The sequence below is a fragment of the Mastigoproctus giganteus genome, chromosome 3 (genome assembly GCF_048544385.1).
Source record: "Mastigoproctus giganteus isolate SK-2022 chromosome 3, ASM4854438v1, whole genome shotgun sequence".
NCBI lineage: Eukaryota > Metazoa > Arthropoda > Arachnida > Uropygi > Thelyphonidae > Mastigoproctus > Mastigoproctus giganteus.
Window position 1 is genome coordinate 241,813,134 of NC_143577.1, and position 25,495 is coordinate 241,838,628.

At 35.3% G+C, this 25,495-nt stretch overlaps 1 protein-coding gene across 1 annotated transcript in view; it reads left to right on the plus strand.

Annotated features, from left to right (window-relative positions):
- The window catches only part of LOC150088966 (rab5 GDP/GTP exchange factor-like), a 55,499-nt gene extending 32,244 nt beyond the window's left edge, over positions 1-23,255 (plus strand). Inside the window, exons 4-8 of the mRNA XM_090370972.1 lie at positions 5,157-5,387; positions 8,965-9,192; positions 11,312-11,568; positions 15,622-15,864; positions 22,676-23,255. Of these exons, the coding sequence (XP_090227098.1) occupies positions 5,157-5,387; positions 8,965-9,192; positions 11,312-11,568; positions 15,622-15,864; positions 22,676-23,254 (1,538 nt within the window). The 3' untranslated portion in view covers position 23,255. The remainder of the gene's footprint in view (positions 1-5,156; positions 5,388-8,964; positions 9,193-11,311; positions 11,569-15,621; positions 15,865-22,675) is intronic.
- Positions 23,256-25,495: the final 2,240 nt, after the last annotated feature.

The window sequence follows — 25,495 nt, forward strand, 5'->3', positions numbered from 1 at the left end:
GTATCATCAACAGTTGAACCATCGATATCAAGTGGACCAATCTGATTCATCCCCTTCCTTCTAGAGTTTACATAAGTAAAGAACTGTTTGCTGTTTTTCTTTGCATCCTTTGCCAAAGATTTCTCATAATCTGCCTTTGCCTGCCTAATCTCCTTTGTGACTTGGTTACAGACCATCTTATATCTATCATAGGCTTCTGTGTCACGTGTTAATTTATATGTATCCCATGCATTTTTCTTCTCTGCCATGTGTCTCATTAGTTCATCTGACATCCATTTAGGCCTAAACCTTGAACAATATTTCTTAGTTGGTATGTAAAGCCTTGTAGCTTCCAAGATAAGTTCTTTGAATGCTTCCCATTTTGAATTTGCTGTTGGTAACATCATCGGTTGGTCCCACTGTATAGAATATAAATACTGTAGTCACCTTTACGAAAGCAATAACCCTTCCCTTTACCCCTGATGGTAGTTACCTCTTTGAGTAAATCCCACTTCAGCACACTGTGATCACTGCCACCTAGTGGTTCCTTTATCTGCAGATTCTTAATGCATGAAGAATCACTACTGATAATCAAATCAAGAGTATTACTCCCTCTAGTTGCCTTGGCGCACTATAGCCTTAGATGCTGATGCGCCATGAAAATCCTAATAACCAACCAACCAACCCCTCTAGTTGCCTCCCGAACATGCTGATGTAGAAACCAATCATCCAATAAATCCACAAAAGCCTTGCTAGTGTGTGAGTGGCCAACCCACAAATTCTAGTCAATATCTGGGAAATTAAAATCCCCCATTATAAGACTATGATTTACTGGACTACTCTATTTCCCTGTACAGTTTCTTATTATACTCATCAGAGTCATTAGGCCTATAGCACACTCCTACTCTCAATTTTCATCTCCCAGTGTTTCTGTCACACCAAACTGACTCGACACTGCACTGTCCAGCGATGTCGACTTCATTTCCTTGGATTTTATGTGTTTCTTAACTAATAGCATAACCCCTCCTCCCTTCCTATCCTGTCTATCCTTTCTGTAGACGTTGTATTCCACAAATTCCAGTTCTGCATTCCTTATATCTGTGTGACACCACGTCTCTGATATCCCAACAATATCTGCCTTTGATGCTTTGAGCAATACCTCAAATTCATCAAATTTATTTACCAAACTCCTAGCATTGTTGTACATGCAAGTATACATGCACTTGTTCCTATTCTTAGCTACCCTAACACAACCCATGTGTTTACTTGTACTGCAATGACTCCCAGCTGTCTCTGAAATATTCTGTATCTTTTTTTGCAGACTTCTGCTCATTCCAATAGAAGCAGTGCAAGAATCACTTTCACCTCTGCCAGTGGCTACTGTTAATCTATTAGTCCTTGTATCCCCCCAAGCTAGCAGTTTTCCGACCCACCTAACACTGCCTCAATAGCATCAGCAAATATTCTTGTACCCTTTCTATTTAAGTGTATCCCATCCCTGTAGAAGCAGTCTCTCCTGTTAACAAGTACAGACCAGACTGAAAAAAATTCTACCCCTTTAGCCTTGCACAATCTTTCCACGGCCGAATTGATCGACAAGGCTCTCATCATATACTCCCTCCTATCATGTCTGGCAGAATTGCAGACACTTTCAAATTCAACCCTAATTCACGGCGTTTTTTCAACGGTGACCTATACTTATTAAGTAATTGTGCTGGTCTCCTACTCTTAATATCATTAGTGCCAATGTGTACAACTATATCACCTTTTGTGCCCTTAAAAGATGATATCTGCTCTACAACGTCATCAACCTTTGCCCCTGGCAGACATACCCTGGTCCTGTTCCACGTATCCTTTTTACAAAGCATGTTCCCTGTTTCCCTGACAGTAGAGTCACCAACAACTACTAGTTCCTGTGGGACCAGCACATTCTGCCTTGGAGGTTGCCGCTGTGTTGCGTGATGACCAAGTGCAAGCTCTGCCATTGATGTGGGCAGCTGAGAGCTTGATGGGCCCCTCAATTTAGATCCTTCGAGGGCATCTACCCTGTCCTTCAAGCTCTCGTATAGGCCCATAACAACGCTAAGTTGTCACATGATTTCGTTACACTCCTTGCATCGCGCGCGCACACAAAGACATCCCCCATGGCAGTATCATGTCCTGTACCCGATTGCTCCACAAACATCATGCAAGCAGTGCATTTTAAAAGGCTGTGATTCAGAGGGCATCTGCCCCCATCAGTTCTTCTCTGAGCCACAGCACTACCATTAGCTTGAGCCTTTTGCTTTGCTGCTCTGATCTGAGTCATGATTTTGATTTAATTTCAATAAAATTTCAATTTCATTACAAAATTATAACCCTAAACTTGTATCCCTACACAGTTAAAACGCTATATATATTTTTCAGTATCAAGTATTATCTACAAGTTCCCTTTATATAACTTCCATATCAAATTATGTATTAATTAATTATCTTACATTTGTAATCTAAGTCATTATGTGTATTTAGTTAAAAGTTCAATTTAATTGACAACAAAGTTTAACAAAATTAATAGATTTTACTGATTAATTGACTATATTATATACTATACTATACTAACGTTATCTAGTTCGGGATATAACATTGTATCGTATAACAAAGGCGGCAAATTACGAACGGTAAATCTACGGACACTGAAGTATTAGTTAACTTCCAAATCTCGCTGTTTAAATTCAGAATAAACTAACGATCCTGACTAGTGTGACTCCAATTGACAAAGGAAGATCAAAGGCTAACACAAGTAATTATAGACCTGTGAGTTTAACTTCTGTTCCAGGAAAATTAATGGAGCTACTGGTTAAAGAAGCACTTCAGGATCATCTAGACAAGACTTCAGTTATTAGCCGACCGGGCTAGTCGGGTGGGTAAAGTGCCTGCCTTTCAACCCAAAGGTCGTGGGTTCTGATTCCCGCCTCGGGCTTGGATCAGAGTACTGCAAAAACCTTGGGAGGTGCATTATGGCCACAGAAGCCTATGCGCCAACAACTACCAAACAAAAAAAAAACTTCAGTTTTAGCTCAGACACAGCATGGTTTTGTTAAGGGAAAGTCTTGCCTGACCAAGTTGATTGGATACTATGATGCAGTCATAAAAGAACTGGATGCAGGGAATAACTTTGATATTATATATTTGGATCTTAGAAAGGCTTTTGATACTGTTGCACATGGAAGACTGCTGCACAAATTGGAGCAGTGTGGCATTGGAGGCAAATTACTGCTATGGATAAAGGGATGGTTGAGGAGGAGAAGACAGAGAGTGGTAATCAATGGACACTGCTCTTTGTGGACTAATGTTATTAGTGGAGTCCCTCAGGGTTCAGTATTGGGTCCATTATTGTTTTCTGTATTTATAAATGATATTGATGATGGTATATCAAGCTTAATGTCCAAGTTTGTAGACGATACAAAGGTTGGCAGGATTGTTAAGGACACTACTGACAGTATGCTGCTGCAACAGGATCTGGAAAGGTTGAGCAGATGGGTTGAGAGGTGGCAAATGAAGTTTAACATTGACAAATGTAAAGTACTACATATGGGAAACAGTAACCCCAGAACAACATATAAACTCTGTGGTACAACACTTACAGTGGTAGAGAATGAAAAGGACCTGGGAATAATTCTCCAGGCAGAAATGAAGTTTTCTGAGCTGTGCACACGGGCTGCAAATGTCGCTCATGGTGTCTTGTCAATAATATACAGGAATTTTTCTAGCAGGGATAAGGAGCTGATTATTCCCTTGTATAAGGCAATGGTCAGGCCACACCTTGAGTACTGTATACAGGTCTGGAGGCCTCATTTCAAGAAGGATGTAGAGCTGCTGGAACAAGTACAGAGAAGGGCAACAAGGTTAGTGAATGGAATAAAGAGTTTCTCTTACAAAGAAAGGCTTAAGTTTTGCAAATTACAGTGTCTGGAGACTAGGCACCAGCGAGGTGATCTGATAGAGATGTATAAAGCCTTGAATGGTTTGTGCATGCTCAGTGCTGATGGGATTCTTCCTCTTGTTCAGAATAATCACCTGAGAGGGCATAAATTCAAATTGAGGATAAGACAGATGTAGGATAGATGTGCGGAAATTTGCCTTTAGCCAGCGGGTAGTTGGTTGGTGGAACAGACTTCCATCCCTTGTTGTGGAAGTTGATAGCCTAAATAAATTTAAGCTCAGCTGGACAGGTATTTTTAACGAACGGAATGGCAGTGGGTTTTTTTTTTTTTTTTTTAGGCTGATGCTGTATAAGCTTGCTTTCTTGCATCATATGCCTCTACTAATGCTAATACTGTAATTTAAGATTTTCGATTTTTTAATTGTTTTTGTTTTAATTTCTGGATAGTATCATATTGAGGTAAACTTCTCTTATTCTTTTACAAAGCTATCTAGTTTTATGTTATACCTTACACTATCAGTTCAAGATATATATACGTTACGCTATTTCTTATTGACTACAACATGGCGGCTAGTTCAACAATATTGGTGGCAACAGTGGGAGTCATAGCTTCCAAAAATCTCTAGTTAAATTCAAAAGAAGAAGCTAACGAATGCTACTAAACCTACTTAATATCTCTGTAAAACACAATATAGTATGTTAATTAACGAAGAATACAGTAAAAATTAAAAATACTTATTCCTTTACAGCAGCCAAAAATGCACCGACTGTTCTCTTCCCTGACCAGAGCACCCTCAGTCATATAATACTGTCTTCTCAAAGCCTACAAGCATATTTATAGTTATGTCTGATATGCGGTGCTTGGGTAGGACATGACCAACTACCAATGGAAGGGTGCTGAGATATTAATGGTCGGGCACTGTATATATTTTTCAAAGAATACAGTGAGATGACAATTATGGCAGTAATCTAATGAATTTATTTTAGATTTGTGGTGTTCTTTATATTAAATTTCACTAAATAACTGAAAATTTACTGTAGTGGTATAGTTGTACTATTTAGTTTTACTAAATTAATTTTATTAAAAGTTAAGAATTGAAGAAATAATTATTAAATTATGGATTAAGATTTCATTGTTTAAATTTCTCATCACTAATATAGGTCTGGTTTTTCTTGTTGCAAAAAAAAACATCTGTTATTAATAATATTTAAATGAATATCAGTCATTTGACTTGTGTATTTTTTCTTTTTGCAGATAGTACTTCCCATCATCAGTATATTGATGTTCAACAAGTTGAAAAAGAATTACCTGACTTTTTGAAAGCGCTTCCAGAAAGTGCCGTATGCGATGTTCATAAACAGATCCAAGGAATGGTCCAGAGAATTAGGAAATATAATGAGAAATCAATCGATGACCTTTCTGAATTAATGCAAGATTACTATCAAGCTATAAACAAGCGGTTTGAGACTCACCCATTGTATAGTGGTAAATATTTTTTTTAAATTGTCAAAAGGTTAGGAATAATATAAATAAATCTGTGTAATATTAATTTATAAAATTTCTAATAATTAGTTATGCAAGCATTTGTTATTGTTGATCAAATGCTTGCAGATATACCTTGTTTAGCAAAAGGAATACATTCCTAAAATGTCTTTAATTAAACCAAAGTTGTTTTCCCAGCAGCTTCTATTATGATTTGAAGTGCACTCTGTTGTGAAAAATTTTCATATCCAGGCATGAAACAGTAGTATAGAATAAAAACAAAAATAGAAACATTTAATAAACTTATACAAGTATATATCACAGAACTTCTGTTAATGTCAGGAGTTCTGTGATATACATAGATTTCATCTCGCATACTGAGAAATGATGCATCTACACATTCATTTAATCATTCCACCCTTATTGAGATCATCTGCCATATACTGATTAATATTGTAAATTGAGTTCCTCCTCAAGACCTTTCAAATGGTAATATGATATATCTTCATAGATGCAAAATGCAAGAATATAGCCATGGACAAATGTTCAAGAATGGCTTTAATAATGTGTGTGTAAACTTCAATAAATAAGTAATAAAGGAAAGAAAAAAAAGACAAGAATTGGGGGTTGCAAAGCATTGCTTACCACATCTTGTAGAGACATAATTAGAATATAAAATAAGAATATGGCAAGCCAAGCAAGGTGATTATAAAGTAAACCATTACGTAACTGCAGCAACAAACAAAAAAGGGGAGAGGACGAATAAATAATGATAAATCATATTTGGTATACTTATATCATACTTTTTTAGAATCTCACTTCAGCAAAGCTAACAATTGTTTAAGAGCTAATTTTGAATTTTTTGCAATTTGCTAAGTTATGAATCTAATATAGATGACTAGACAAGGATTGGCAAAACTAGAATCAAGTGCAACAATCTATAAAGAGGTGTTCTTCTTATAGACTGATCTTGTGATTTTGGTGCAAAGTCTCCACATATAAAACAAAAACTACCTGCTGAATTCACACAGCCACTTTATGCAAAGTTAAAACACGTAACCAGCCACAAATATGCATAGGTAACAACATGATGACCAACATGCACAAACCTGTTATAACAGGGTCTCATAACAGATGATTGATAATTGTGAGTGATCATCTATACTCCTCTCTTTCACCTACAGACACTGCGGGAAGCGGGAATCTTATTTAGGGAACATGATGGATTGTACGTGTTTACATTCCAAGACTGTTTGCTTACAGCACTGAAATTGGAGTATAGAAATTAGATATACCAGCCATGACTGAAGCAGCAAGAGTTTCCACTATGAAAGTTGGAGTGTAGAAAATATGTTGATGAGCAACAAAAAAAGGAGTGATAGCATTTGGCAGGTTAAAGAAGTAGCTGAATTTTCCGGCTTTTCAGAAAGTAATAAAGAGTTTTTAAGGAACAGTGTGAGTCAATCGTCCAGAAATCGGCAGCAGGATTGTGGTCAAAGGTCTGTGCGCGGTGATCTTGGTCAGCAACAAATGTCACATGTCTCAAACAAAGATGCCATTTCAAATAAGACAAGAACTGCTGTAAACATCATCATCAGCCATTTTCAATCCACTGCAGGATGAAGGCCTCTCCAGCAACTTTCCAGTTCCTTCTGTTTTGAGCACTGGCCATCCATTTTACTACCCACAAACTCGTGAATTTCATCTATCCATCTCCGCCTTTGTCTTCCAGGTTTTCTTCTAGCTCCTCTTGGATACCATTCTGTTATTTTCTTAGTCCATCTGTCATCATGTCTTCGAGCTATGTGTCCTGCCCAAGACCATTTTAGTTCTTTAGTTTTGATAAGAATGTCCTTTACTTGAGTTTGCTGCCTAATCCATGCGTTTCTCTTATCTAACAGACGGATTCCCAATATGATTCGTTCCATTCTTCACTGTGTAGTTCTCAGCTTCTCTTCCATTCTTTTGGTGAGTGCCCAAGTTTCACTTCCATAAGTCATGGTGGGGGGTATACATTGGTTCATTATTTTACGTTTCAGATAAACTGGGATATTGCTGTTCAGTATGTGACTATATTTCCTGAATGCTATCCATCCAAAATTTATTCTTCTCTTGACTTCCAGCCATTTATCATTATTACAGCTAATAACTTGTGCCAGATAAGTATATGACTCCACCTTTTCAATTACTGCTCCTTGCTGTAAACAGTTAACCTCATCAGCAGAAAAGTACATAACATGGATATCTGGAGTAGGGTTCCCCAAAAAAAAGGCAATGTTAATAACTATGCAAAAAAGCCTGGCTAATATGAGCTAAAAGACATAAAAATTGGACTGTTGATGGTTGGAAATTGTGATATGGTCTGATAAATCCAAATTTTGCTTATACTCTAATGATGCTGGGCACTTAGTTCACAGAAGCAATGAGGCATTTCACAAAACCTATCAGACTGACTAATACAAATGTTCTGGATAATCATCAGGTTGTGCCTTTTGCTGAGCATTTGAGAAATGCTTGTGATTTTGATACCCCTGTTCCAGGATGACAGCTTTTCATCATATTTCTTCACATTCACAGGGTCTCTATTGTTTTGAACTAGCACAAGAAACATTAAAAGAATAGTAGAGACATTTAAATTGACTAGCCAAGTCACCAGATTTAAATTCCATAGAGAACATATGGAGCTATCTTGAACAGAAAGGGAAAACACAACAGCATCATCCACGAAATCTGAATGAATTATGAATTACTTAATTGTTTTCAGAATGGCCTAATATTAATATAAAAGTATTTGAGGAGTCTGTTGGAATCCCAGTTAATGAGACTTCATGAAGTGATTTATGCTAGAGGAGGGGTTACATGTTATTAATTGAAAAATAACACAGGGACTAATTTTTGTCTGGTGTCTGAAAAATCAGTAAACAACACTTTTTCCTAACATCATGAAAATCAATTATTGTATTGATTCCACATTTAGAATTAACATGACTCCTGGCCAGTGCTGTCGTGGTATGGTCGACATCCAGGAAAATGCCTAAGGCACTATTTGGGTTGGGGCACTTTGCTGTCGTGCAGATTATTTAATTTTATGGGTGTTCCATGTGCCTAAGGAAAATGCTTGATTTGCCTAAGGCACAAAAATATCTCACAATGGCACTGCTCTCCCAGCCATCACCATGATGGGTATTATTGTTTCTAGTTCTGTTTACCGTACTTAGCAGCAATAAAGATAATTTATAACAGAATTAATTTAAAATGTTATAAAGCAACAGCATTTGAAGTGCAGGACTTTGGAGTCATTTATTCCTTGGTTTTTGTTTTTAAAAAACCAAGGAATCAAAAAATTTAAAAAATCAAAAATTTCCCGATTTTTTGAGAATTCCAAATACTGAATATAGGATTTATGAAGTTTTATTGACATATGCTTTGATTTCAACTATTGTTAATGGTAATTACCTTTTAATAATAATTTTAATAAAGTATTATTGAAAGCCAATATTAAAAGTATTATAGAAGCCAATTTCATGATTGATTGCAGTGTAAGTGTAAACTAACTTTTGTTTTTCTTCTCAATTTTTAGAACTCACCCCAGAGCAGATTGAAAAGCTAATGGATTTTATTGAAAAGTACTTAATGATCAGGTTTTATAAAATACTTTTTGGCTTGGTGTCATCTGAAGATGAAGAGAAAGATTTAGCTATCCAAAATAGGATACGTAGTCTAAATTGGATAACATGTCAACATTTAGATACTGAAATTAATGACAAGCATCCTGAAGTCAGGGACCTTATAGATAAGGCAATAACAGGTATTTATGTTGATCATTTCTATTTCAGTGCTGTATTCTTTAATTAACAGCCAAGAACTTTAGAACTAATGTTTAATAAATAGCAAGGGAAAGTAATATAGTAGTTGCTTTCTCTTTTGCTAATAATTTGTTTTGCATAACTATAATTCTTTTTTTCCAGCAATTTTTTTTTGAATTATTATTTATATTTAACTGAAATCTTCATGAAAATTTGTATACTTCTTGGCACATGAGAGCGATTGAATCTGTCAGCAGCATGTCCATGTTTGCTGTACAGATGTTTATTGGATGCTTCGCTGTGTCTGTTCTAGTAGCAGTCTACAGTAAGAACTGATTGCCTCTTGCTCCATTTTTATGAACTGTCATGTAGAGCACATTTTTTGCTGAAAAAAGCCTGTAAGAGGCCCCTTGCAGCAAAAAATGTACTCAAATTCACAAATGAGAATCTAGTACCGGTTTTCATTTGTGAATTTGTTAGGTGTTCCATGCTATGTCCTACAGGAATTTGACTTCTGAAACTACACTGAGTGGACAGAAATAATGGGATACCTACCTAGTAATGGGTAGGCCCACCTTTTGCCTGGATAAGGACAGTCACACAACAAGGCATTGAGTCCACTAGGTCACAAAAGCATACCACATATTTCCATCCATGCTTGCTGCACTACTGTCCATAATTCCGTCACATTCCTGGGTGGCGGATCCAAAGCTCGAATGGAACTTTCCACAGCATCCCAAAGATGCTCCACAAGGTTCATGTCTGGTGAACAGGGGGCCATTCCATGGTGGTAAAATCTGTGGAATGCTCTTTGAACCATATTCTAGTCACCACGGCTCTGTGGGGAAGCGCATTGCCCTGTGGGTGCATAATGACCACGAAGAGATGCAAGGATGAACACGTAACCTGACCATTCAGATGCATCTAGACGTACCAGAGGTCCCAAAATGTGCCAGTTGAACATGCCCCAAACTATTACCAAGCATCCATCCACTAGCCTGAACAGTTCCTTGTTGACATGAGTGGTGCATAGCTTTGTGTGGTTTCCACCAGATATGCACTTTCCTGCCTGCTCAAAATAACTGGAAACGGGACTCATCAGACCAGGAGACCCATCTCCAATCATCCAGGGTCCAGAGCGGATGTTCTTTCGCCCAGTTGAGGCTATAGTCCTGTGTCATGATGTTAGCAATGGGACTCTGGTGGGTCGGCGGCTCCCATAACCTATTGTGGCTAATGATTGCTTGATGGTCTTGGTGGAGACATTTCTGACACCACCTTCATTGAACTCAGCGGTAATTTGTGCCACTGTCACTCTCTGGTCTGAAACAATGCAAGACAGATGTTGATGGCAAAGTTCACCCACCACCTTTCTCACCCACAGCACTGTCCATGATGAGATGTTATTCTGGAAATGGCGCATTCCCAATACACTCTTGATGCTGTTGAACGGGGATAGTGCAATTTCTGTACCACCTCTGCGATAGAGTGATCCATGCATTGAGCACCCACTATCAGCCCTCTTTCAAAGTCGGTTAACTCACAACGTTTATCCATACTGACATTGAATTACCGTCTATGTGAATGCAGTGATGCAATGGACCTATATACCTGCCAAGAGGTGGGTTCGTCCACTAGCGAGAGGGGTGACAGCGTCGTGTTGTCCAGGAACCGGGTATCCCACGAATTCTGTTCTTTCAGTATATTAGGATGCCAGATTCTGCCAAATTTCTGGTTACTGGCAAAATTTTTCAGTGATGATTCATAAGTTTTTACTGTGCAGTGTTAATACCTAGACTAAAACAATTTCGCAAATGATTTTACCGTGTAAACCATTACAATTATGCTGTAGTCAGGTCAGAACATAGTTTTAAACACATCGTGTATCTCTGAGGTAACCTATATCATTATTTTGAAAATTCTGTTTTTGTTTTGTATTAATATTGTGTTTAAATATTTGTTTATGCATATTATATTATATTAAATTTGTTTATATTTCTGTATTAATGTAGCAATTAATATACAGCAACTTAATGAATGATAAATAATGTAAAAGATTTTTTGCTTTAAAAGTTAGATGCAAATGATTGTATTTATATATTTTTTTGTTTTGTTTTTCAGACATAATTGAAATGGATTCGAAAAGGGCACCGCAAGATAAATTGAACTGCATAGTAAATTGTAGTAAAAACATATTTACAATTCTTCAAGTATGTAGAGGTGCCCCAGCTAGTGCAGATGAATTTCTTCCAGCAATGGTGTACATTGTATTAAAAGCTAATCCTCCATTACTTCAATCCAACATTAAGTATATTACTCGTTTTAGCAATCCTACAAGACTCATGAGTGGTGAAGCAGGTTACTATTTTACAAACCTGGTACTTAGTATTTTTCTTTCTTTTATGTATATATATATGTTAATAAGTATTTAGTTACTGTTTTGTTAGGGAGCGTATCCCATTTTGTTTGCTTTAACGCAGTGATTCTTAACTTCATTTGGTTATGATCCAAATTCCAGGCATGGAATTAGCTTGGTAACTCATGCCTTCAGAGAATTCAGTCATTCAGTCTCTGTCTGAAAACAGTTTTCACAGCTATACAATAAAACCATGTCATATAGTAAAACATATATTGTACTACATTTTAAAACACATGATGACATTTATAATATGGAATGAGAAAGGACAGATGAATCAAAATTTGCTTGATTTTTTTTTCCAAAATATATCCATATGCTGAAATTTCATCTGTGGTTATCATATGCTTAGAAAAAAAAAATTCTCTCAGGATAATTTAGAATTTTTTTTTTAGCTGGTGCAGCATAAGCCTCAGGCTTCCTTACACCATATAGCTAATATTAATAATAATAATTCAGCTGCTTTCCCCCCCCATCATTTAAAATACTTAACAGGAGGAATGCCATAATTGGTAAGCCAGTAAGATATAAGAACAGTAAGAGAAAGAACCCACTCATACCCCTTACTGTTTGAAAATTAAACCATACAATGGTATAACAACAAATTTTAATAATGAAATCATAACCACTATACAGCAATACTGTGCATGATGTATACAAATAATACTGCCTATTCTGCCATAATGCTTTTAAAAGCAAGGAGAGTTTGTGATGTTACATTGATTGATGCGGCATCTCCATAGCCAGGTGGGCAGGAGCAGCGGTGCGTAGCACATGCTTCTTGATTAGACCAGGGTTCAAGCCCGTGACCACCAAATACGGAGGATGCGGAAAGGTCAGAGAATGACCACCGCATGTCCCCGGAGCAATATGGCTTTAGTTGCTAATGCTCCTAAAAACCAAATAACAATTGACTGATGCATTGCACAATCTAAATTACTTCTGTGAGTTGACCTAGGCCACTGGTGAACTAGTCTGGGGTTGCCAGAGTATCTTAATATTATTATTAAAATTTTAATTCATTTCAGCAATGAATACACTGTGCAGATTATAAAAAGGGTTGGAGTCATGTAAAATAGAACCAAAATATGGGGTTACAAATAAGAAATGTGCACAGGTGATCTGGATAAAATGGATATTTTGGATAATCAGTTTTGGATTGCAGCCTGTTTGTTAATAACCATTGCTTTACTGAATGAGATCAAAGTACCCATATGTTTCATCAAGTTTTTCTTGAAGACTATATTCTAATGCTTGACCATTGTAACAAAAACTGTGGAATTGTATTTTGATATTTGTGAGCTCCAGTATTTAAATATTTTACAAAAAAATTCTGTGATAGATATTTAATGTTACAGAACTGCTTTGGTTGGTGCATCTCTACTGCATGATTGTCCTTAAACTAGCTTCTATCATTAATATGTTAGTACACAAAAAATCTATTTCTATTAAATTTCTGCTGAAGTTTTTTACAATATGAATGTGACCATTATTTTAAAGATTCTACACACTGCTACAACCAGTGGCTCCTATTAATGAAAAGCATCTTCACACCACGTGACGGGTGTGTATACAATTGCATATTTACTTCAATAATATTGTAGGGTGTGGAATGTGAAAATATAAGTTTTTTTTTTTTTTTTTTCCCTTGAAAACTTCATTTTAACTTTCCTATAATGCAAGGCATAGCGTTAACCTGGATAGTGTAATACATATCACTGCATTTAGGAATCTATCAGCTTAGTGTAGTATTGTCAATTAGATTAATTTTACTAAGTTTCAGTAGCTAAAGCTTAATATACGGTACTCACCTTAGACGCAATTGTTATTTGGGTGAATTGATGACTAAAATTTTTTTGGGGTTTGGGTAATTTAAAAACTGGTAAGTTTACGGGATGAGAATAAATTAATTTAAAATGGAATTAAAATATGCGCAAGGAAGCAGAAGTGCACAACTCCGTCCCTGATTGTCATGAATAAATTAATTAAAAACTCTTAAGATATGTGAAACAGATGAGGCCAATAGTCATAACGATAGACTTTCATTTTGTTAAAAATGTCTTCAGTTGGCAAAGTTTTGGTGAAGAACGAACGCGTGCTGTAATTTAAAAGAATATCTGTGCTCCCGTGATGCTCTTTGAGACATGTGGGAATCTCAAGTGTGTGAGATTCCAGACCAGGGAAAGGTTGGAGGGTAGTTTTGCATTTGTGATGTTTAGTTTAGAGTGGTGACGGAACCATTCTATGACAAGGGCTTCGTATTGGAGAATTTTGTAACTGGTTTTAAGTTTTACTATGGTAACGGCAGAATCAACTGGGGAGGGTGTGGTTGTGGGTATGGGCGTGTAATGTGAGCTCGGTGCTAGATTGTCTTGTTCTGAAACTGTTATAGTGTGATAATATGCTCATGTATTAGAGGTTTTTGTGGAACCGAACTTAGTTGTAGTGCTTCCAATATAGCAAGCGTTGCAATTTTGTTGGCATTTGATCAAATATACAATGTTGTTCATATCACTTGTCGGGTATTTGTATGTTTCTTTATATGTATTGAATAAGGATCCGAGTTTGTTGCATGCGGAAAATAAACTTACCAATTTTTAAATTACCCAAACCCTAAAAAAAATTTTAGTCATCAATTCACCCAAATAACAATTGCAGATCGTCTAAGGCAAGTACTGTATATTAAGCTTTAGCTATTGAAACTTAGTCCAACAACACGGTACTTTAAGAATTCTATAATTTACCTAATTGATTAATTTTATTAATTTTAATTGTTGATCAATTAAATTCTATTAAAATGGAAATCATGCCCCACACTACAGCAGCAAAGCAACTGGCCCAAAGTAGCTGGAATGCTGTGGAATGTTGAAATGTTGTCTATTTCCTTTTCTCTTAGTATTATTATTTTTTTAATTTTCTTATTTTTATTATATTTTTTTTTATTTGGCTGGTGCAGCATAAGCCATAGGCTTCCTTGCACCATGTGGCCATTTCTTTCAAGTTATGAGGGGGAGATATTAATACTAATTAGGTCAATAAAATGGCAAAAATTTCTCAAAAACCTATTGGTTTCCTGGAGTTGAAAATTCTTTTACCAACACGTCAATTTTGAGTTGAGGAAGGATAGTTGTAGATGGTAGATGTGTAGTAGCAGGGTAGATGTGTGTAAGTTTGCTTTTGGCCAGCGAGTGTTTAAAGTTGTTGAATAGGCTCTCATCTGTTGTGGAAGTGGATTGTTTGAATAAATTCAAGGAAGAACTAGACAGATCCTTGGAGGGTAAGGGTGTGTGTGTGTGTGTGTGTGTGTGTGTGTGTGTGTGTGTGTGTGTGTGTGTGTGTGTGTGTGTGTGTGTGTGTGGAGGGGACCGAAGTTGTGGTAGTCACAGGGCAACAGGTAGGGCTTTCAGCCAACAGCTTGATGGCTGAAAGCTGTTGGCTGTATGGTGCAATACTTGATGCTATGCATCAAGCTGCCTCACTGCTCTGCCTTTATGGCTAGCCACCTGGAATATATAATGAAACATAACAGTTATTACAATAAAGTTAAGATATCATATTAACCATTAGGAAGACACAATATGGCCCTGGCAGCCTATGTTTCATTAAATTCACAACAGCAACAGCAGCTAGCCACCTGCTCCATTGTTTAATTATTGCAGTGGGAATTAGCTATAGTATGAATTTGTTAGTCAAAATGTTATTTGAAAATTTGAAAAAACTCTCAATAAGTGCTTTGCACACTCTGATAAATTATATTGTATTACTATGTCTTAGTATTGCATTCTTTGTCAGAATTTTATTACTAGGCAACGTTCCAGTTTCATTAAATCCATATAGTCTCAGTTACTGATGTTTAGGGATATTGTCAGCTGATTTCGCACAGCTTTTTTTTAAACATGTAAAGGAAGTGTCTGACTTCCTAACTCTGCCTCTTCATATCCTTGTATATAGCTTTTATTGTGTCCTCTTGCTTATTAGTTCAGTATGTGTATGTAGATATAATTTTCTCTTTCAGTGTTGTGCTGTAGCCTTTATAGAAAACTTAACAGCTGAGTCACTAAATCTGAGCAAAGAAGAATTTGATCGCTATGTCTCTGGTGACATTGTACCACATACAGGTTATGATCAGAATGCTTTATTATGTGAAGGCTTAAGGATGATGTATCAAAATTTAGACACACTAGCAGATTTGCGTGAACGGCAAGAAAGACTGATGGCTGATGCTATTTCCCTTCAGCAGCAAATGGAGAAATTTAAGGTACAAAAAAACTTTTGTATTTACTTCTCATTAAGTATTAAAATTAATTCTGTTTGAAAAACAAATGAAGAAATAATTGATTGTGTGGCATCATTCCCACTTACTATGTAGCATGATTGTTCTCACTAAAGAGAGTGGTGTTAGAGTTGGTCTTGGGCAGGGATTGCATCGTTTTTCATCTTACAAAACAGGTAAACTATGGAATGTATTAAATTCAATTCATTGCCCACTATTATAAAAATAATTACAGGAAATAAATTGTAGCAGTACCTTTCATGGTGATCTAAGGGGTTTACAACATATAAAAATAAAGTTAAATTTTTACAAGGAATCTCACAATTGCAAGAGATTCATTGTGAAAATTTGAATCTCCAGTCAAACTATCTTTTTTCCGTATATCTATATGGAAAACAATTTTTTTTTAATTAATTGATTTATAAAAAATACCCCATGATGACATTTCTTGAGAAGGGAACACACAAATGTGGTCTAGCCCTTGGTCTTCTTTCTGAAGTCCTCCATTTAAAAAAATGAAATGGCGGGCTCCACTTCTGCTGTTAGGATTCTGATAGTCTATTAATAGCAGATGAGTTCCGTGCATCAGATATGTTTGGAATATTCAAATTGTTTAACCTATCTGATTTTGAGTCAGAGTATGAGAATCTGGCTTTAAGGTTAAACCACAAAAATTCAGCTCCTGAAACTAGGTTGTAATACTATTGGCAGAATGAGTCCAAATGGACAATTTTTAAATTTCAATTGATCTTACAAAAAATATTTTCCCAATATCTGGAACTTTGCAACCTTCACCAGATAGATCTTTTAGGAGCCACATTCCTCTACTAATGGCTTTTCTGACTTTAGTACAATGCCATTTGAACAAAATTTTGACATCTAATAGAACCTCAAGAAATGCAATAGAGGATACAGGATGAAAATGCTTGATTAAGAGCAATATTAATACTGCTTAGATGTCTGGCAAGACTAAATGTAATATATGAGGATTTTATCATATTAATTTGTAGCTAAATTGTCCCAAGTAACTTGGCAGTTGAAGAATCCTCTTCAGAAACCATAATTGATTGACATCTTCATTTACTTTATTTGAGAATGGAATTTCTTTAGAATATAATTATCATATACATACCCAGAAAATTCATGATTTTTAGCAAGAACAAGCACCAAGATTGAAGCAAATAAAACCATTGATGAGGATCTGCCTTGAGATATGCCTACTTTCACATCTCAGATATAAGAACTGGTAATTTCACAAGAAAAAGTAATTTTCTTGTGAAGAACATGCAGTAACTACTTGAACCTCACTGCATGAGAAGTGGAACTAATGTCAAAAAATATCATGAAGATAATTTTGATTTAGCCAAGTGTTATAAATTTTGATTATTGACTAGGTTTAACAGGCAGTTGTAGATCTTTGAGAAAGGCCATAGTGAATAGATTCCAATTTAGTGTTCAAATTCAGATTTGTAAGATACAGCAATAGTAGTTCCTCCAATTCTTTTAAGAGGTGAAAAAAAAATGGAAATTGGTATAAAGTTTGCTATGGCAGAATAATTTTCTTTCTTCTAAACTGGAACAACCCTGTAAATAGACCATTCTAATAGAAACCAACGAACACAGATAGCGTTCAATACAATAACAGCGTACCATCTGCAAGCAGTAATGGGAATATGTCGTAAGCTACAGCTAAATTGTCTGTAAGCAAATTAATGACAGACTTCAAAGTATTTATATCAGAAGTACAAGAAGACAGTGTCTGAGTAATACAGTAATCATTAGAAAAGTCTTGAAAAAGATTTCAGAAAGGGTGAAATGAAGAATATGAGAAATTAAATCCATTAACACAGGCGAGACCCAATAAGCATGCAATATAAAACAAATGCTCATATCAGTATGTTGAAATAAACTAATATGAAACACAGCAGGAATAAGATAAATTTAAAAAATTCCATTAAGAAAGAAACTAACTCAAATCTAAATATATATATATATAAATAAAACAAAATAAACATACCTGAAATTATAAGTGACATTCATCCCATTAATAAATTTGGACCCTTTAAACTTTTTCATTGTATGAATGAATTAAAACCAGAGGAACACTGTTTGCTACTTTGCTATTCCTTTTGAAGACATTTTCTAACTTGTTACTTATTAATAGCCAGATTTTCAGCTACATAAAATTCTTCTCTAGCTTTTGAATAAATTTTTTTATATATACAGTAAACCCTCGATTTAACGGACTAATAGGGGAGAAGGGGCGTCCGTTAATGCCGAAAGTCCATTAAATCGAATGTAACCTTGAGGGGGAGGGAGCATTTTTTTATTGTTCTTAATGTAAAAAAAAAAAAAAACTTTAATACAATATACAGTACTGTACAATATAAAATTGTTGCAATTTGGCCTTTGATTTACGGATATCAGAAACAGTTTGTTTTTTTATGCCATAAATTTCACAAACACATGCTACTGAGACGCCTTGTTCTAATTTCTCAATTAGCTCTAATTTCTGTGCCACATTTAAGTTTACACACTTTCTTTTAACTCCTCTATCACTTGATGCCATTTTAAATTGTAAAGATTGCAAAATTATTTAATAAATAAAGTCACAATTCAGAATCACAAACACTGTATAAAACCTGACCGCATGATAGGTTGAGGCAGATTGAGACCGAAACAAAGCAAGTCGGTAGACCTGCAGTTTAGTGTCCTCAAGTCACCGCCTGCTCTTTTCTATAATCTGGGAAAACAGCTATTTGAACATGTTTTCAGAAAGAATAAAAAACAATTTCCTGAATTTGATTATAAAAATAAAAGTAGGTAATTATCAAAACAATAATGGAAATAGGTAATTATTGTTAATTTTTAATTAATAATAATGCTGAAGTTTTGTATAACCTAAAAAAATAATATGGTCGAGATTAATATGTACATTACTGTATTATTATTTGTCGCATCCGTTAAATCGAAGGTTTACTGTAGTCTGACAGAAATTTCTTAAAACAGTATGAAGTGCTCTGTTTTTTTTTTTTTTTAATGGAATAGATGAACCATACAACCACCATGGTTTGAAATCAGAAGTAACACAAACTACTTCCAATGTTGCAGATACAGAAATGAAATTTAACTTTTTTTTTTTTTTTTTTTTTATGGAAACCCCAAACACGAAAGGCATCAAAACCTATAGTACTTAGTACCGTGCATGGGTTGAAAGAGAAGTATGAGGGGAATGCCGGAAACTTTGCTCTAGAGACTAAACATGGGTTTCACCACTTCAAGCCTCCAATAAGCAAAGTGGTGGTATTGCACCGGTCGATGAGAGTCATCTACCACCTATAAAACTTGTGTGTAAACCAATGACAGCCAGTTCTTGCTGTGTTGTATAGGTATTTATATCTCTTTCCAAACGTTTTGAATATGTGGAGTGACATTCATCCCATTAATAAATTTGGACCCTTCCATTGTATGAATTAAAACCAGAGGAACAAAGTTAACCTCAGTATCACCATTCACATTCTTCCAACTGGGGCCCATTTCCTCAAACAGTTTGAAAATTGAAACACAGTTTTTCAGAATGATTAACACACTACTGGCAGGAATACCAAATTTTAAAGCAATCACCCTGATCTACACTATTAAGAACTTCCACTTTTTCACACTATACTCAAAGATTTCCTCTTAGACACACTGTAAGGGTATTTGCAGAGCAGCTAAAACAAAACTGATTTAGGTACCACTTGCACCTACCATGTAAACAGAGACAGGTGAAATTTAGTGAGTGTGGATGACTCATTTCTTCAAAACAACAGATGAATTTTCGGAATTCATCTGTTGTTGATGATGAATTTGCAGAATCTAGAGAAATGTCAGTAATGAACACTTTTTTTCAAGAAAAGGGTGAACAGAAAGTGGACATGGAGGAGCTCAAATGGATTAACAACTAATGAAATCGACTTCATCCTCACTAACAGAAGATATACCGTGAATGATGTTACTGTCCTGAACAAGGTAAATGTTGGAAGTGATCACAGAATGGTAAGATGCACACTTGATATAGATGTAAGAAAAGAAAGAAAAAAACTGACTTGAGTAAATAATACAAAGGTCTTTAAGATAACAGAAGAGAAGAAAAAGCAGTATGTACTGGAACTTAAGAACAAGTTTGAGCTTCTGTAGACTGTTTGGGACCAAGATATCGACGAGGAATATTACAACTTTCTGAAAGTGATAAACCCCAAAGAAACCTATAGGTAAAAAGAAATCCAAAGAAGAAAAAATCAGTCAAGAAATATTTGTCATGATGAACCGAAGATGACAAATGAACAGCAAGAAAAACACTGACAGGGAGAAAATTGAGTATACTGAGTTATGCAATGCCATTAGAAAGAGACTCAGAGAGGCCATAAGAAAATTTAACACAAGAAAAGTAGAACAAGCATTAAGGGAAAACAAAGGATTTAAATCAGCAGTCATGAGCAATGATACTGAAACTGAAGAATAGCAATGGTGTACTTATGACTAGCAGAGAAGGCATAATTCAAATAGCAGAAGACTACTATAAAGAGTTATACAAGGAGCGAGGGAATGATGCCAGCAGTGGGGAAGATGGATCACAAATTAGTAACACATACAACATACCTGATATCCTTCCTGATGAGGTAGAACATGCATTGAAGAAAATAAAGAATCAGAAAGCTCCGGGGGAAAATGAAGTTACTGTAGAGTTGTTAAAATTGGGAGGAAGATACATGACACAAACACTAGCAAGACTCTTCACAAAATACATTAGAAAAGGAGTGGCACCTAAGGAGTGGAATAATGCAATCATAGTTTTGCTGCATAAGAAAGGAGATAAATTGGAAATTATAAACCAATTAGCTTGTTATCCCACATCTACAAGTTGTTCACAAGGGTCATTACTAACAGATTAGAAAGAATACTTGATGAGAATCAACCGAAAGAGCAAGCTGGCTTTAGGACACGATTCTCAACTATGGATCACCTTCACGTAATGTCACAGCTAATGGAGAAGGCAAATTAATATAAAACACCAATTATGCCTGGCATTTGTGGATTATGAAAAGGCATTTTACTCCATACAGCATAAGGCAATGTTTCGGGTGCTGGAAAGATAAGGCATAGATACCCCATATATTATGATTTTGAAGAAAATATATGAGAATGTTACCTCCTTTATTAGACTAGACAAAGACTAATAAATTTAAAATTGAGGAGTTTGACAAGGAGACACAATATCTCCGAAGTTGTTTACTGCTGCCCTGAAGGAAGCTTTCAGAAGATTAGACTGGTCACAGAAAGGAGTCAATGTGAATGGAGAGTACCTAAACCATTTACGATTGGCAGATGACATTGTGGTCATAAGCCACGATCCCAAAGAATTAGAGGAAAATCTTAAATCAGTTATGCAGAGTTAGTAAGGATTTTGGGCTAAAGATGAATATGGCCAAAACAAAAGTAATGATGAACAAGTATGCCACAGAAAGGGATATAATGATTGAAGGAGCAGTAATTGAAAATGTGGAGTCATATACTTATCTGGGACGAGTCATTAGCTGTAATAATGATAAATGGCTGGAAGTCAAAAGAAGAATAAATTTTGGATGGATGGCATTCAGGAAATATAGTCACATACTGAGGAGCAATATCCCAATTTGTCTGAAACATAAAATAATGAACCAATGTATACTCCCCACCATGACTTATGGAAATGAAACTTGGGCACTCACCAAAAGAATGGAAGAGAAGCTGAGAACTACACAGCAAAGAATGGAACCAATTATATTGGGAATCACACTGTTAGATAAGAAGAGAAACACATGGATTAGGCAGCAAACTCAAGTAAAGGACATTCTTATCAAAACTAAAAACTAAAATGGTCTTGGGTAGGACACATAGTTTGAACACATGATGACAGATGGACTAAGAAAAATAACAGAATGGTACCCAAGAGGAGCCAAGAGTAAACCTGGAAGACAACAACGGAGATGGACAGATGAAATTCATGAGTTTGTGGGTAGTAAATGGATGGCCATTACACAAAACAGAAGGAACTGGAAAAAGAAGGATGGAAAGTTGCTGGTGAGGCCTTCATCCTGCAGTGGATTGAAAATGGCTGATGATGATGATCGATATCACTCTCTCCTAATTCTCTAACAGGATGCTTACAGTAGAAAACAGGTTGACCAGAGCCAATGTCTGCATCAGGAATATGCCTTAATCTTTGCAAATGACTGTGGACACATAGATAGCAGTTGACCAGCACAACTTCTAGGTACAGTACTGTATAGGTTTTACTTCTTCTTTTTAGCCATTGCTGACCCACTGTTGGACAAAGGCCTCTCCCAAAACCGTCCATCTTTTTCTATCTCATGCCATGGTTAGCCAGTTTCTTCCTGGAGGGTTTTATGGAACCACTAAATTATAGAATGTTTTAGCCCTTAATTCATGGAATTAATACCTTTTAACTCTTAAAAGCCAAAGGGATTAATTTTTAATCCTTTTAGCTCTTAATTTGTGCTTTCTACGGCATCAGATTTATTGCCTAAAGGCCAGAGGTGCGAACAGTGTGTACCCAGGTCTCTCAGAATCAGTTCATTATACAGAAAATATTTTCAATGTAATGACCAAGGGAAAATCAAAATCGTTTGCAACATGGAAGTTCCTTAAAGAGAGGTCTGACTGTATTTTTTAGAAACATTTGGTTAAAATGAAAACTTAAAATTACAGAATTTCTAATTTCATTAAAATAATAAAGCCTTTTCTTTATTGCTAGGAAACTATTACAGAAGAAGTTCATTCAGTGTTAGAACGAACATCGTTTGTGGTAAAACCATACAAAATCCCACCTGGAACTGATTTGAGGTTGGTACCATCAGTTGTAAGAGATCGTGTTGTATGTGAATCAGCAGAGGAGGGAATTCTGATAAATTTGGATGATAGTTCTAGCCAAGAAAAACTATGTAAAACAGAAGAGATTGTAAAACCACCAAGTGATTCTGTAAAAAGAGAAATTTTTACAATAGACGACAGTAATGACATATTTGAAAATTTTGGTTCCGTTCCAGAGACATCAGAACAAAGTCAAGAATTGTGTCAAGAGGATAAGAGTATAGTTACTGCTCCCAGTAATGCTGTGACTGCCACAAATGTAAAATTGTTGTTAAGTACACCCATATCATCAGCTCAACAAGTACCAGATCCACTTTCACCAGAACCTTCAAATACTGAAGACAGTCTCAATTTACCACCACCTCTACAACCAGTCATTGTTACTAGTCCAAAAGTTCAGCCTCATCTTTCTGAAGAAGAGTGGGTGTCAAAAGATGATGCTGATGATGAATCTCATAAATGATATTTATAAATTACCATGTAGTATGAACGTCATTATTTTATAATAGCAGTTCTGTACAGAATAATATTTTTGTTTAGATCAGTACAAACTTGTTTTTGTTGATGTTTTTGCTGTTACCTAAATTTATTTTTTTCTGTTTCACATTGATTCCATTATCTTATTTTGCTGTTCTTATGTATTGCCTTATGTTTATATAATATTCCAAATTTATAGGGCCATTAATCTTTGTTAAATGCTACATTCCATACACAATTCAAAGAAATTAGTTTTGAGGTTTGCCATTTGGACAATTGTAAATTATTTCTCTACTATTATCCTCATGCAGTTGCCAAAAGTTTTTATATTCAATGTTTTCATGTAAGAACCAAGTTGTAATTTAAATATTTAATATTCTCTATGTGATAAATAAGATTTTATGTATGGTATTTAGCTGTCTTAGATGAAAATGTAATATATATATCATATTGAATTCTCATGGTGTCTTATTCTAAATTTTTATCTTTATTTTGCAAAATTAGAAATGTCATCTTTTTAGTTGTTCTTGGTTTCTTCTCTGAACAGATATTTCATATAAGATAGGCAGTCCCTATTATGTGGAGAATTCCAGTTATTTTCAGTTTTCTAGTCACATTTTTTTAAATGTAACTTCATCTTTTATGTTAATACCAGTTTAGTATTTTGCTCAGGCATTGTCTGGAATGAATAGGATCTGATTACGAATGTGTGTGGCAGCGAATACTTTATTATGCTGCTGTTTAATTAGACACTAGTCACTGGCCTAAAAGAATTAAAAAAACATCCCCCTGTCTTCCTTTAAGTGCACAGAATGTACAAAGCAAAGCAAATATTTTTGTATTTAATTTTTTATATTTAACTATGTAGTTAGCTCATCCAATTTCTCAGTTAGAAGCTGTTGCTCAATTCTGATGGCCATTTGTTAATTAAACTGCATTAGTTATTTTCAATATAGTATTCTTTATGACCCTTATTCCCTGATGAATAATGAATATTTCCTAATGGTAATATCCATTACTTTAGAGAATTCATATATTAATATATGGCAATTGTCTCTCATGTTTAGTTTTTCAATCATTTAGATCATTTTGAATAACTAAATAGTGCTGACTTTCGTTTATGCATTTATTTTGTTAGGTGTTGTGGAAGAACCATTGCTCTTTTATCATAAAGCAAAATTGATTCTTAATATATGGAGACGTGCACTCAAGTATCACTGAAATGTGGACCACATTAGTTAAGAATTACAGTACCTATCAAAAAATGTATTACACTAATCCAGTCATGAATAATATATTAGTTTGAAAAAACATGACATTATATTTTATAAATAAAGTACTGAATCAGTAGTAAAATCAACACAGTACTACATGAAGTGAAAATAACATACGTTTACTGCAGGCCAGCATTTAACGAGCAGCAAATTGCATCAGACTTAACAGGCAGAAAAATACTAGAATAAATTCTGTTTAGTGACAAAGAATTGATATGCAGCCAATCAAAATCATAAGCCAGGCATTTCCAAGGATCCTTTTTCATCTGTGGGGAGTTACAAAGATAGATGGACACAGACACGTATAATAGGTATGTATTTCTGCTATGTATAAACCTCTTCTGATTTTTAAGCATTGTGTAAATTGCCACCAATGAAAAGAAAGACAATTCATAGAAAGCTCTCTGAAAAAAGTTTTATTTAGCATCATACCACTTCTTTGTTACCAAATACCGATTTAATTCTGTACTAGTGTTTTTCCTCCTATTAAGTCCATTGCTGTCTGTTGATCACTACTAACCTTCAGTATACTTCATAAGCACTGCCTTGTAACCATATACACTTCTTGTCACAGCGACAGTTTAAAAAATTTTTTGTGTTGATTTTGTTGTTGATTCTAGACCGATTCTTATATATGTGGATTGACTTTTTCTACTTCGTCCTACAGGTTTAATTTGAGGTTAAGATTTAGAGAGCTGGTTGGCTAAAAAACGTTGCAGATGCCTTATATTTCCGTTATAAAATGCTACTATTTGGAAACAGCCACCATTGATGGGACGTGTTGGATCGGCTACAGTTATATTAACATATTAATCACGGTGAGATGCAACAAGCGCCTCATTTTTTTTAAGCATAGGCCATGTGACACAATATTTATGTCAGTTCACTTTACTGCTTCAGAAGTGTAACTCTGCTGCTATAGTGTTACTGACAGAATACTCATTTAATGTAAA